The sequence below is a fragment of the Petaurus breviceps genome, unplaced genomic scaffold (assembly GCF_028583685.1).
Source record: "Petaurus breviceps papuanus isolate PSGF00001 unplaced genomic scaffold, PetGlider_PUasm1.0 174, whole genome shotgun sequence".
Lineage (NCBI taxonomy): Eukaryota > Metazoa > Chordata > Mammalia > Diprotodontia > Petauridae > Petaurus > Petaurus breviceps.
In genome coordinates, this window is record NW_027185761.1 from 63709763 (window position 1) to 63723940 (window position 14178).

Below are 14178 nucleotides of genomic sequence, written 5' to 3' on the forward strand. Positions count from 1 at the left end.
CCTCATTCCTGACTTTTTTGAACTTCAAAATTTTTTTTGTATGCATGACTTCAGAGTGGTGGAGAGAATCCTGAGGGTAACATGACATATAAGGAGTAGCTTTGGTTGAGGAACTGGATTCCCCTACATGTTTGCCACTTCCAAAGTCTTTTTCTCTCCCCACATGACTCTCCCTGAAGGGAGCCTAGAATCATGTGTGTCTCTCTTATAAAAGAAATTTTTAAAATGTCTCTTTTCTCCCAAAGTTTCTGTGCTGATTCCAACCCTTATGCATCATATCACACTCAGCAATCACGATCTCAGACAAGGCAATAAAAAATATATAATTAATTTAAAGAAATAAAAAGGAATTACATATGCTGAAATATTCCATTAACAATGACTCAATATCAATGATTAATATATGTGCATGAAATACCATAGCATCTAAATGCTTAAATGAAAGCTATAGTTTATAGAGAGAAATTGACAGCAAAACTACAATTAGGGAAGGCCTCAATGTTCTCCCTTTTTATACGTACACAATTCTGACTCTTCCCCCCCCGCCCCAAAAAAAGTAGTGTTGAAAGTAGTCTAAGGGTCTAAATACAATTATAGAAAAGTTAGATATAATAGACTGCTGGCAATTATTAAGTTATTTTTGACCATCTAAAGTTACTACAATGACATGGAAGATAAAAACACCAACTCAGAAGACAAGAAAGTCAAATCATCCATAGCTAAAGCCTCAAAGAAAAGTGTGAAGTGGTTTCAAGCCCAAAAAGAATTCCTGGAAGAGCTCAAAAAGGATTTTAAAAAGCAAATAAGAGAGGTAAAGAAAAAAATGGGAAAAGAAATGACAGTGATCATGAAATCATAAAAAAGAGTCAACAACATGGTAAAGGAGGTACAAAAATATACTAAAGAAAATTACACCTTAAAAAACAGAATAGGCTAAATGGTAAATGAGTCAGAAAAATCCAATGAAGAGAAGAACACCTTAAAAAGCAGAACTGACAAAATGGAAAAATTCACTGAAGAAAAGCATTTCTTTAAAAGTAGAATTGGACAGATGTACAAGGAGGTACAAATGCTCACTGAAGAAAATAATTCTTTAAAAAATTTTTTGGACAAGTGGAAGCTAATGATTCTATGAGACATCAAGAAGCAATAAAACAAAATCAAAAGAATGAAAAAATAGAAGAAAATATGAAATATGTCATTGGAAAAGCAACCGACCTGGAAAAACAGATCAAAGAGAGATAATTTAAGAATTATTGGACTACTAAAGACATGTTATAAAACAAAGAGCCTAGATATCATCTTTCAAGAAATTATAAAGGAAAACTTCCCTGATATTCTAGGACCAGAAGGTAAAATAGAAATTGAACATTTCACCAATCACCTCCTGAAAGAGATCCAAAAATGAAAATTCCTAGGAACATTATACCCAAATTCCAGAACTTACAGGTCAAGGAGAAAATATTGCAAGCAGCCAGAAAGAAAAAATTCAAATATCATGGAGCCATAGTCAGGACATTACAAGATTTAGCAGCTCCTATATTAAAAGACAGTAGGGTTTGGAATATGGTATTTTGGAGAGCAAAGGATCTAGGATTATAACCAAGAATCACCTATCCAGCAGAACTGAGCATAATCCTTCAGGAGGAAAAATGGACATTCAGTGAAACAGAGGACTGTCAAACATTCCAGATTTAAAGACCAGAGCTGAATAGAAAATTTGACTTTCAAATATAGGACCCAAGAGAAGCATAAAAAAGTAAACAGGAAAGAGGAATCATAAGGAATTCAATAAGGTTAAACTGTTTACATTCCTACATGGGAAGATGATACTTGTAATTCCTAAGAACTTTATCATGTTTAGGACAGTTAGAAGGAATGTACAAAGACATAGGGCATGGATGTGAGTTGAATATGATGTGATGATTTCTTTAAAGAAAATTAGGGGATGAGAAAGAATAATGCACTGGGAGAAGGAGAGAGGGAGTGGTAGAATGGAACAAATTATTGCACATAAAAGAGGCATGAAAGAGCTTTTACAATGGAAAGAAAGATGGGGGAGGTGGACAAGAGTGCCTGAACGTTACTCTTATCACAATTGGCTCAAAGAGGGAATGACTCACACACTCAGTTGGGTATAGAAATCTATCTTACCCTACAGAAAAGTAGGAGGGGAAAGGGATAAGAGAAGGGGGAAGGCTGATAGAAGAGAGGGAAGACTGGAGGAGGCAGTAGTCAGAAGCAAAACACTTCTGAGGATGGATAGGGTGAAAGGAGAGTGAGAATAGAAAAAATGGGGGGGAGGAATAGGATGGAGGAAAATGCAGTTAGTAATCAAAATAATGAAAAATTACAGGTAGTATCTCTGGTAAAGGCCTCATTTCTCAAAAATATAGAGAAGTGAGTCAAATTTATAAAAATAAAAGCTATTCTCCAATTGATAAATGGTCAAAGGATATGAAAAGGCAGTTTTCAGACAAAGAAATCAAAGCTATCTATAGTCATATGAAAAAATTGTTCTAAATCTATTGATTGAGAATATTGATTAGAGAGTGCAAATTAAAACAACTCTCAGGTACAAACCCTCATCTGTCAGATTGGCTAACATGACAGAAAATGAACCTGATAAATGTTGGAGGGGATGTGGGAAAATTGACACTAATGCATTGTTGGTGAAATTGTAAACTGATTCAACCATTCTGTAGAGCAATTTGGAACTATGTTCAAAGGGTTATAAAACTAGATCTGTATTCTAAAGATATCAAAGAAAAAGGGAAATGACCCATATGTAGAAAAATATTTATAGTAGGTCCTTAAGTGGTAGCAAAGAACTGGAAATTGAGGGGATGTCCATCAGTTGGGGAATGGCTGACCAAGTTATGGCATATGATTGTCATGGAATACTACTGTGCTATTATAAGAAATGTTGAGCGGAATGCTCCCAGAAAAACCTGAAAAGATTTACATAAATTGTTGTGAAATGAAGTGAGCAGAACAAGGTGAAACATGTACACAGTAACAATAATATTAGCATTACAATGATCTAAGACAATTCTGAAGGACTTATGATGAAAAATGTTATCCATTTATAGAGAAAGAACTGATGGAGTTTGAATGCAAATCAAAGCATACTTTAAAAAAACACTTTATTTTTCTTGGGGGTTTTTTGTCTGTGGATTTTTTTTTCACAACATAACTAATATGGAAATATGTTTTGCATGACTGCACATGTATAGCCTATATAAAATTGTTTGCCTTCTCAATGAAGATGGAGAGGAGAAAAGGAAGGGGAGAATTTGAAATTCAAATTTTTTAGAAGACTGTTAAAAATTGTTTTTACATGTAATTGAAAAAGTAAAATATTAAACTGTTTTAAAAGACTAGCTACTAGGGTAAGGACACACTTGACAAAAATTTCTGGAAAAATTAGAATTCAATTTGGCAGAAATTAGATATAGGCCAACATACACAGTATATTAAGATAAGTTCAGGGGCAGCCAGGTAGCATAGTAAGAGCACCAGCCCCAGAGTCGGGATGACCTGGTATCGAATCTGGGCTCAGACACTTAGCAACCACCCAGAAACACCTGTCCGTGTAACCTTGAGCAAGTTACTTAACCCCAATTGCTTAGGGGTGGCCAGGTGGCTCAGTGAGTAAGATCACCGGCCCTAGAGTTGGGATGACCTGGGATCAAATCCGGGCTCTGATACTTAGCACCACACCCAGAAATAACTGGCCGTGTAACCTTGAGCAAGTTACTTAACCACAATTGCTTTAAAAAAAAAAAAAGATAAGTTCAAAAAGGACACAAGACTGAGACATAACGGGTGACAACATAAACAAAGTGGCCTCTCACATCCATGGACAGAGGAAGAGTTCATGACCAAACAAGGGATAGAGAGGATTATAGATGATAAAAATGATCATTTTTATTACAAAAACTAAAAAAGCCTTTGCACAAAAAAAAAAACCAATGCAAATAAAATGAGAAGGCAAGCAGGTAATTGGTGGAGGTGTGGGGGTGGAGAAATATTTGAAGCAGTTTCTCTGGTAAGGGTCTAATTTCTAAGATACATAAGGAATTTATTCAAATTTATAAGAACAAGAGCCTATACCCAATTGATAAATCATCTAAGGATAAGAAAAGCCCATTTTCAGTGGAAGAAACATAAGCTATTGATAACCATTTGGGCAAAAATGTTATAATTCACTAATAATTATAGAAAGACAAATTAAAACAACTCTTAAGTTTCTACCTCACACCCATCAGATAAGCAAAATTGACAAAAAAGGAAAATGAGAAATGTCGAATTGGTGACAGGAATATTAATACATTGTCAGTGGATCTGTGAACTGGTCCAGCCAACCTAGAAAACAATTTGGACCCATGCCCCCAAAAGTTACTTTGACTCAGTGATACCATTACTAGGTCTACATTCCAAAGAGATAAAAGGAAGGGGAAAAAGACCCATATGATATATATAGGAGCTCTTTTTTTTCGGAAGCAAATAGCTGATAATTAAGGGGATGCCCACCACCTGGGGGGATGTTAAAGAAATTATGAAATATTTTATAATATATTACATTTTAAAAATGGAGAGTTTCAGAGACACCAAGGAAGACATGTATGAATTGGTGCAAAAGGGATGAACAGAACTCAGAAAACAGTTTATACAATAACAACTCTATAAAGGCGAACATTTTTGAAAGGCATAAGAACTTTGGCCAATGTAATGGAGTCAGGATTCCAGAGGACCAATGAAGCTTTCTACCTAATTCCTAACTCAATGTTAAGAGTGAGATGTAAAGTTTTTGAACTCAAGCAATGTAGGAATTTGTTTTGTAAGATTATGTGCATTTGTTTTAAAGTTTTTGTTTTTTCTTCCAATGAAGGAAGCAGGAGGTAGAAGGGAGAGAAAATATTTTTGTTAATTGAAAAAAAAAAGTCTAAAAAAATCTAGGTGAAAGGTGATGAAGGCCTGAACTACGACAATAGTTATGTGAGTGAGGTCAGATGTGGGAGGTGTTGTGGAGACTGTAGAGATCAAAACTCTAAGCTTTGACAACTGACTGGACACATTGGGTAAGAGAAAGTGATAAGTTGAGGATAACATCAAGATTGAAAACCTTGGAGACTAGAAGGATGGTGGGACCTTCAACAGAAAGAGGCTGTTTGGAAGAGGGAGGGCTTGGCATAAAGATACTAAGTTTCATTTTGAACTTGAATTTAAGATGTGTCTTGGACACCCAATTTGAAATGTCCAGTAGGCATGAGGCCACAGCTCAGCAAAGAGACAGGAAGTATATATAGAAATCTGGGAGTTATCTGCATAGAGATAAACCCATGAGAGCTGATGAGATTGCAGAGAGACCAAGACAGACAGAGAGAGAGACAAAGACAGAGAAACAGAAAGAGAGAAAGAAGGAGAGAGTGAGAAATGGAGGAGGAGGAGAGGAGGAGGAAGAAGAGGAAAAGGAGGAGGAGGAGGAAGAGGAGGACAAGGAGGAAGAAGAGGAGGAGGAAGAGGAGGAGGAGGAGCAGGACAAAGCTTTGAGAAACTCTCTCACTTGGGGGCTCACATACAGACTTCAGGCATCACTCCATAAAGCAACTCCTTACCTTTGGGAAAACATCTCTCAGGTCCTTTTTCAGGAACCATTTCAGGAACCCACAGTTTGGGATCCCTCAGATCAATGGTGCTACAATTAGACACATAGCTGATTTCATCAAACTTCTATGAAGGAGAAGCACAAAAAAAAGGGGAAAAAAATCATTAAGTAACAGCTTCATCCCAGCTGCAGCTGATTAGATAGCCAGCTGGCTCCAGTGGTCAGGTGTGAGGCAAGACAAGTGTTCAGTTTCCTGGAAAGCTTTCTGAGGGCCTAGAAGTATCAGGTAAGAACTAAGTAGTCTATAATTTTTGCCCAGGTTCAAGAACAGCCCTAATTGCCAGAAAGAACTCATAAGCTTCTCTCTGGGAATAAAAGATACAAATCTTTTCAAAGGATAATTCTCCTGATGGAATCTTTATAAAGCTGCCCCCCAGCCCCAGTATTCCAACTTCATTATAGACCTGGTCCTAATGAACAGCAGGCCCACTGCACCTACCTAACCCGCCCCGCCCCCCACCCCCGCCAATATCCTAACTTCTTTATGCATGCTTCATTGCTCACTGGAACAACGGGTGTGTCCCTGAACTCTGAGTTCGCACAGAAACAGTAGGTGTATCCATGTGATGGGAACCTAGCTACTGCCTCTACCTGGTCACTGCCCCCAGACCCATTCCCACAGAAACAGGTGTGTTCTTGTATTCAATCACAATCACATCATCCATCTAGCTCAAGACAGGACCACAATATCTAACTATCTGTCTTAATCAGAAAAGACCACAATAGCTAGCCAGTTGGAGGGCAGAATGACCAGAATGTTTAATCACCAAACCATAGATGGGACCCTTCCTCCATTAACTAATCCCTTAACAAACTTCTCCTGCCTTTTAATATTAATGATATTCCTCTATTCTATGTAAATTTCTGTAATGTAATTGCAACTTTACCCTATAAAAACTCATCTTGCTTTCTCTGAAGTTGCTGGTTCCTCTTGGAATTTAGCTTGCTTCATGAGAGGTGCCAATCTCAATAAATGCCTATACTTGGATTAGAGGTGGTCTGACTCTGAATTCTTTGAGACAGTTCCACCACAACATGTCATGAAACCCCAATAGTTTTGGGTGGGCAAAGCCCCTACCTCAACAGTTTTTGGCATCCCTGGATTTAAACCACAACAGCTTTTTGGCAGCCCTGGGTATAAACCGCAACACCCCCACCACTGTGAACTATATACCCTAAAAGGACTTGATGAGAAACAGTGTGCTCAAATGAATAGAATGGTAGACTGGCAGCCAGGATGACCTGAGTTCACATTCTGCTTCTAACTCTGACTAGCTAATGAGACCATGGACAAGTCCTTCAGCCCTTCTGAGCCCAGCTCCCTTATCTGTAAACAGAAATAAATAATATCGGTTGGCTGGCTGCTGTCCTTTGTCCTTGAAGAGGACCAAAATGGCATCGCTACATTGGAGTGAACATACAGTGCGTCCGACTGTAGCCGATCAGATCAAGCCGAGCTTGGAGGGCTCTACCACAACTCAGGCACAGACAGTCCATGTGAACATTTGGAATGGAGGTGTTTCTAAATGTGGGCATCTACGTTGCTTTTGAGCTACTGTAATTCCTCTTTCTCACAGAGCACAGTGCCTTCTCTGGTGTGGGCATGCCGTGCTCCGCTGTCCTTTGCCAGGATCTCCCATGTCTCTGATTCTAAAGCTCTTCAGAGAGATCTCGAGAGTGTCCTTGGATCATCTCTTCTGACTACCATGTGAGCGCTTGCCTTGTGTAAGTTCTCTGTAAGCTAACCTTTTAGGCAAGCATCTATGTGGTATTCCAATAAGGCCGGCCCATTGGAGCGGGGCTCGGAATGCTTTACAATTCAGCTGGAGAAAAGACCTCAGAGTCTGGTGTTTATCTTGCCAGATGATGCTCAGAATCTTCCGGAGACCATCAGGTAGAAGTGACTGCATTCCTGGCACGGTGCTGCCTGACTGTTCGGGTTGCACAGGCATCCGGCACAGTCAGCACGGCAGCTCTGCAGCCCTTCAGGCTGCTAGGCAGCCTCTTTCCTCACTCCTTCAGAGCCTCCCAGACACTGAACCGACTCTGGCAATGCATGCGTCTGCTTCATGATCAGCGAGGGCAGGGCACTCAGGCACAGCTCGCCCAGTGTCTCCACTGCCTATGGTGCCGGGCTGGCTGGGCAGAGCATCTGTGTGTGCTCACTGGCAGACCAGAGTTAATACAAGCATCGATCCAGACCACATCTCAGTATGTCAGCCTCAGAGGCCTCATCAAGTGCACAATCATCACAAACAAAAAACTGAGCCCCGACTCTGCCTTCACTTGAGTCTTCTTACTCCCAGCCCAGTGCCCTATCCACCGAGCCATCAGCTCTGTCCAAATACTGTGCAGAAACAAGCTGTGTACAGGATAAAGTGGAAATAATCCAACGAGGGAAGGCACGAGATTTAAGGAGCACTGGGAAAGGCTTCCTCTAGAAGGTGGGCTTTTAGCTGGGATGAAGGAAGCCAGGGCAGCCAGGATGTGGAGATAAAAAGAGACAGCCTTGCAGGCATGAGGGACAGCCAGTGAAAATTCCCAGAGTCTAGAAATGGAAGAACTTGTTCAGAGAACACAAGGAGGCCAGTGTCACTGGATCACAGAGAGCATGGTGGGGTGTAAGGTGTAAAAAGACTAGAAGGGGGGGCAGGTTATGAAGGGATCTGAATGCCAGAGGACTTTATATTTTATTCTAGAGATGAGAATGTATTGAATGAGAGACAGATAGAATAGTGTAGATTGATGGGTTACATGATCACATCTTCAATTTAGGAAGATGAATCTGACAGCTGAATGAAGGAGGGACTGAGCAGTGGGGAGATTTTTGAGGAAGGCAAACCAACCATCAGGCTATTGCAATAGCCCAGGTACTACCTGAAAAGGAACCATGTCAGGGTGGTGGCAATATCAGAGGAAAGAAGAGAGCACGAAAGGGACAGTAGGAAGGACCCAAGAGTGGATATGAGGAATGAGAGAGGGTGGAATCAAGAGTGACAGCTGGGTTGTGAGCCCGGCTGCCTGGGAAGATGGCCATGCTTATTTTATTCTATAAGCTAAAAATAAAATTGAAAAAAATAAAGGGGAAATTTGGGAGTTGGGTATATTTTGTAGGGAAAGGTAATGAATTCAAGTTGGTCCTTGTTAAGTTTGAGGTATCCACAGAACATCCAGCTGGAGATGTCTAAGAGGCAGCTGGAGGTTGAGAGAGGTTGGGGCGAGAGGAGCAGATCTGGGAAACATCAGAACAAAGATGATAACTGAATCCACAGGCACTAACAGGGTCATCAAGGGTTTTTGTGAGACCCAAAGGAGATAATGAAGGAAAAGCACTTTGGCCAATGTTGCGATACAATATAGATGGCCTTTATTATTGTCCCATACTGCGGAAGGGGAAGCCTCATCTTCTCAAAGTGCCCAGATCACCACAAACTACACAAGCTTTAGTTCTGTCTCTTTTTGTCCGTTCTCCTCACCTCCCGATATTCTAGGTCATGCATGAGAGGGAGAGGTCCCCTCCCCAGAAACTCACAGACCATTAGGGCCAGAAGGGACCGTAGAGATGATTTAATCCATCCCCTCATTTGACAGATAAAGAAACTCAAGCCCTGAGAAGGTGACAGACTTACCCAAGGTCACAAAGCTGGTAAATGGCAGGATTTGAACTCAGGTGTTCAGAATACAAACCCAATACTCTTTTCATTATATCATGCTACCCTTAAATAACAGAGCTGCATGTTAGGGAGTACTGCTCCTGCCCCTTGAGAACATGGAAAGAAAAGCTACCCTGAAAGGTCAGCCACCAAAGTCTGGGTGCTTCGGTCATACAAGAAGCACAAATTTAGATTCTGCAAAAGGCCTTCCTCTTCCTGTCATCTCTGCCGGCCTGCCTCACCCCTAGTGTGTCCCCATTCTGGCTTCAGAGGACGATCCAAGCAAGGTCAGTATGTGGGGGTGTCCACAGACTTTACCTTCGGGGTGCTCATCTGATAGAATTACCTCTTTCCATTTTTCTGCTCCTGGTTCAGTGCCTTCTTCCAAAAATATATTAGCCTCTCCGCTTCCGGCTCCCAGGCTCATGCAGTCCTTTCCCTCCTGCCACAAAAATTCCCCAAAAAAAGTCAGATCTTTTTGGACATCTTATTTATCATGAAATAAGTTAAGAAGCAATGTGGAACAGAAGAGAGATTAGACAAAGAGACAAAAGAACTCACCTTAAGAGTCAGAGAACTCAAGAATGAATCCAGGATTTGTTACTGTGTGTGTGTGTCTTCTGTATCTGTATGTGTCTGTGTGTATCTGTGTGTGTCTATGTGTCTGGGTGTGTCTGTGTGTATGTGTCTCTGTGTGTGTATGTGTGTCCATGTGTATATGTGTGTGTGTATGTGTCTGTGTGTGTCTGTGTGTGTGTCTTTGTGTGTGTGTGAACTTGGGCAAGTGACTTTTCCCTCCCTGTGTGTCAGTTTCCTCATCTATAAAATGAGAGGCTTTGGGCTATTTCTAAAGCCCCTCCCAAAACTAAATCTCTGAGCACTGCAATCCTATCGGATGTGTTTGTTCTGTCTGAAATTGTCTATATTTCAAAAACCTTCCTGTCTGTAATCTAAATCAGTAACTGAAAAAAAAGTATTATAACTAGAAGCATGGAATTCTGGGTCATATGATCAACACAATGGAAGACTAGATCATGAGGACTCTGATCCTCATGACCCCTTGAACCACTGTGTAGTAGAATGTATGTGCTGGTATAGAAAGTAAGGGAGAGGGGGGAAAGGGGAAAGGAGGGGATGGGGGGATAGAAAGGGACAGACTGGGGGAAGGGATAACCAGTATGCATACCATCTTGGGTGGGGGGTAGGGGAGAGATGGGGATAAAATTTGGAGCTTGGAGTATTGTGGAGATGAATGTTGAAAACTAAAAATAAATAAATTAATTAAAACTGCCCAGCAGCTAAAAAAATGTATGTGCCAAAGATAAAGCAACTTCAGCTTTCTCCATGGGCCATGACACCCAGAATCCAAAACACAAGTGGTTAAAAAATCCAATGAATTGGTGCCTACCCTGAGCTCACTCAGCATCCCTCCCCCAAAGCCCTGTACGAAGGACTTGACAAGCTTGCCACAAAACCAAGCCCAGGCCCTATTCTCCCCCTCTCTAGTTCCTTGGAGACCTCAGCCCCAGGCCATCGAAGTTCCCTTTACTTGTCTTCGATATCATCCCTTTCTCCCTCTGTAACAGTAGCCTCCAGACCAGGCCTACAAAAACCACACTCCCCTCCCTCAGGGAAGTATTTATTCAGCTTTGAAACTCTGACCCTAGATCTGAGCTCTCCTGACTGATGAATGAATGCAAGCTCACCAGACTCACTGTATGGAGCTGGCCCCTGACCATGCTTCACACCCATCCACCATGGCCACCTGGCCATCAGCCCTGCCACCCCCTGAGTAAGCCCTTCCTCTCCAAACCCATGCCCAGCTTTCACCTCCTGCATTGGGCTCAGTAATCAATACATGCTAACATTGCTTCTGGAAAGACATCTCAATAAGCAGATGCCCTGGGGCCCCCTGCGCTGACCATTGCTGTGACTCCTCCAGCCCAGATTCCCTTCCTTGGCCACTCCTCTTGTATTGAATCTCCCTCCTCAGTGGGGGCTTATTGAAGGCAGGGCTGGCCTCATGTTTGAATGTGGATCCACACCTCCTAGCCCAATGCCTGCTACACTATAGGGACTTCAATGCTTTTTCATTCAGCAATTTTGTTCTGTCATTTCTAGTGCAAAGCTCAAAGAATGCAAAGAGAGGCAAATCCCAGGAGACTCTCCCTCCTCCCCTTAAACTTTCCAAGTCACTGGCTCCCTCTAAGCCCCAGCTGCAACCGCACCTTCTACAGACCTTTCCTGGTGCCCCCAGCAGCTAGAACAGGGCTTCTTCACCTTTTGGGGGTCATGGACCACTTTGGCAGCTGATGAAGATAGGAAACCAATTATATTGACATGTAAAAATATTAAAAAGCATACAATGCCAGCATCCTGGACCCTGGACCTGGGTTCATGGGTACCAGATTAAGGACCCCTGTGCTCAAGTCTTCCCCTCTAAAGTTACTCTCCATCTAGCTACTCTAGATGCACCCTGAATGTACCCATTTTATTTACTTATATGTTGACTCCCCTCATTAGAATATAAGTTCCTTAAAAACAAGTATCTTTCCTTGCATCCTTATCACTTAGCACAATGCCCATTGAATATTAAATCCTTAATCAATTCTTGTTGATTGATTGATTCCACATGGCAGTCCTCCAGGTATTTAAAGACAGCTAACATATGCCCCTGGAGCCTTCTCTTTTCTAGACGGTCTGTCCCTAGTTCCTCCAATCAACCCTCGCATTTCACAGATTCAAGCTCCTTTTCCCAACTGGAGGCCTTCTTCTGGACACTCTCTAGCTTATCAAAGTCTTTACACCCAGAATTGCATGCAAATCTCCAAACCACATCAGCCAGGGCAGAGTACAGTGAGATCACCCTCTTCTCATCCTGGAGGTCATGCTTCTCTAAATAGAGGTCAAGCTCACTCTGGCTTTTTGGATTGCTGTATCACTCTGCTCATTCCTATTTAGTTTACAGATCTTTTTTCATGGAAATTGCTAACCACATCTTCTCTGTCTTATACTTGTGGAGGTGATTTTTTGAACCTATGTGTAGAAATTTACATTTATGCCTGCTGAATTTCACCTTATTAGATTCAACCCAAGGTTCTATCCTGCTAAGACCTTTCGGGAGCTTGACTTTGTCACCTTGTGTGTTGACCATCCCTTCCAGTTCTGTGTCACATGAAAATTTAACAAGCATTTTCTTTATGCTTTTATTAAAATCACTGATTTCTAAAAAACTATTAAAGAGACCAAAGCCAAGCATGGATAATCTCTGGGACACTTCCTGCCAATCTGACATTGAAGCATTAGTGCCCACTCTTCGGGTGTAGACATCCAACCAGTTCTGAATTTGTCTATGTTATAACAGACATTTGACCATCAGAAAAACAAACATTGCATGATATAGTACTCAATGCAAGCCATAGCATAATTCCTCCTGTTCTCTATCCTGGTTGAAATGTTCAGTCTTGTTTTTGTTTGACTACTTCTGGGTATTTATACCTCATCCCTCAGCTACTCTTTTAAACTCTTTATAATCAATTCTCTCTTTTTCATAACTTGATATCCCTCTATTTCCTTTCCTTGGTCTTAAAACTCTACAGGCACATTCCCCTCCAGATCACTAAAAGCAGGAGAAACCTAAATTTAAAACACTCTGAGTCTGAATCTCACATCCTGGAAATTGGCAAAAAAAAAATTGACAAAAATGGGAGCCCTCATTGTTAAAGAGGCTGTGGGAAGGCAGACACCTCAATAGACTTTTGATGGAGCTGGACATTTCTGACAATTTAGAATCATGCAAGAGAAATGACTAAGCTGCTAGTCATACACCCTTTACCAATGATACCACTAACTGGCATTCAAACACAGGAATAAAGATCCAATGGATGCCAGAACATTTATAGCAACCATCTTTGTGTAGCAAAAAAACTGAAAATATGGTGGGCATTCTCAAGAGAGGAAAAGCTGAAAGGGCTATAAGAATGTGATAGGATATTATTGTTTAGTGAATTATTAATATGAGAAATCTGGAAAGATTTCTATTAACCAACAGCAAAATAATCAAAATGAAGAGAATAATATACACAAAGAAGGCAAATATCACTAAGACAAAGGCAGGTTCTGAATAAGTGGCAAACTACTGAAGACTCCAGAGACCAGGAACGAGACCTAACCACCCCCTTATGGTGGGGGCGGGGAGAGCAGTGAGGAGAGGAGAGTAGGTACTAGGGGAGATTATGTACATTTTCAGATGCACTCATAACAGGGGATGTTTTTGCTTCATTATAAAGGAGATGATGGCTCCACAGTGGGCTAGAATGAATTAATGGCAGCATAACATCAAAAAGACATAACACCCAGAGCAGTTTGCCTATAGAAAAGGACCTCAATGCAAAGGGGATTCCAAGGAAGTTAAATCAGGATCTTGCTTCCAGGCAAACATGTGTATGATGGAAACACACAACCATTAGATCAACAAAAATTTCTAATACAAACTCTTAGACTATGACTGGTGCCTAAATCTGTGAGCTATGCCAGGACAGATCAGTGCCTGCTCTGGGATTTCATATCTGAGAGAGTGGCCTGGGGCATGAGGGATATGGTGACACATAGAGTTTGTGTCTAAAGTGGGAGATCTCTAATAAATCTTTTGATCTCCACATTTCTTTAAGGTCTTACATAATAGACATGTATTAAATGAAAGAACTTTCAATATTTTGAATAAGAAGCTTCTAGGGTCAGACATTTGGTTGTGTTTTCTATGGGACTGTTTGGCAGTAATGATGATCACCATCAACCAGAGAAGAAGGAAGAAGAAGAAGAAGAAGAAGAAGAAGAAGAAGAAGAAGAAGAAGA

The 14178-nt window shown here is 41.1% G+C and overlaps 1 protein-coding gene across 1 annotated transcript in view; it reads right to left on the bottom strand.

The window, feature by feature from the left end:
- Positions 1 to 14178, bottom strand: part of SCN11A (sodium voltage-gated channel alpha subunit 11) — a 131540-nt gene that overhangs the window by 54038 nt on the left and 63324 nt on the right. The window contains exon 16 of the mRNA XM_069084573.1: positions 5615 to 5736. Within this exon, the coding sequence (XP_068940674.1) occupies positions 5615 to 5736 (122 nt within the window). The remainder of the gene's footprint in view (positions 1 to 5614; positions 5737 to 14178) is intronic.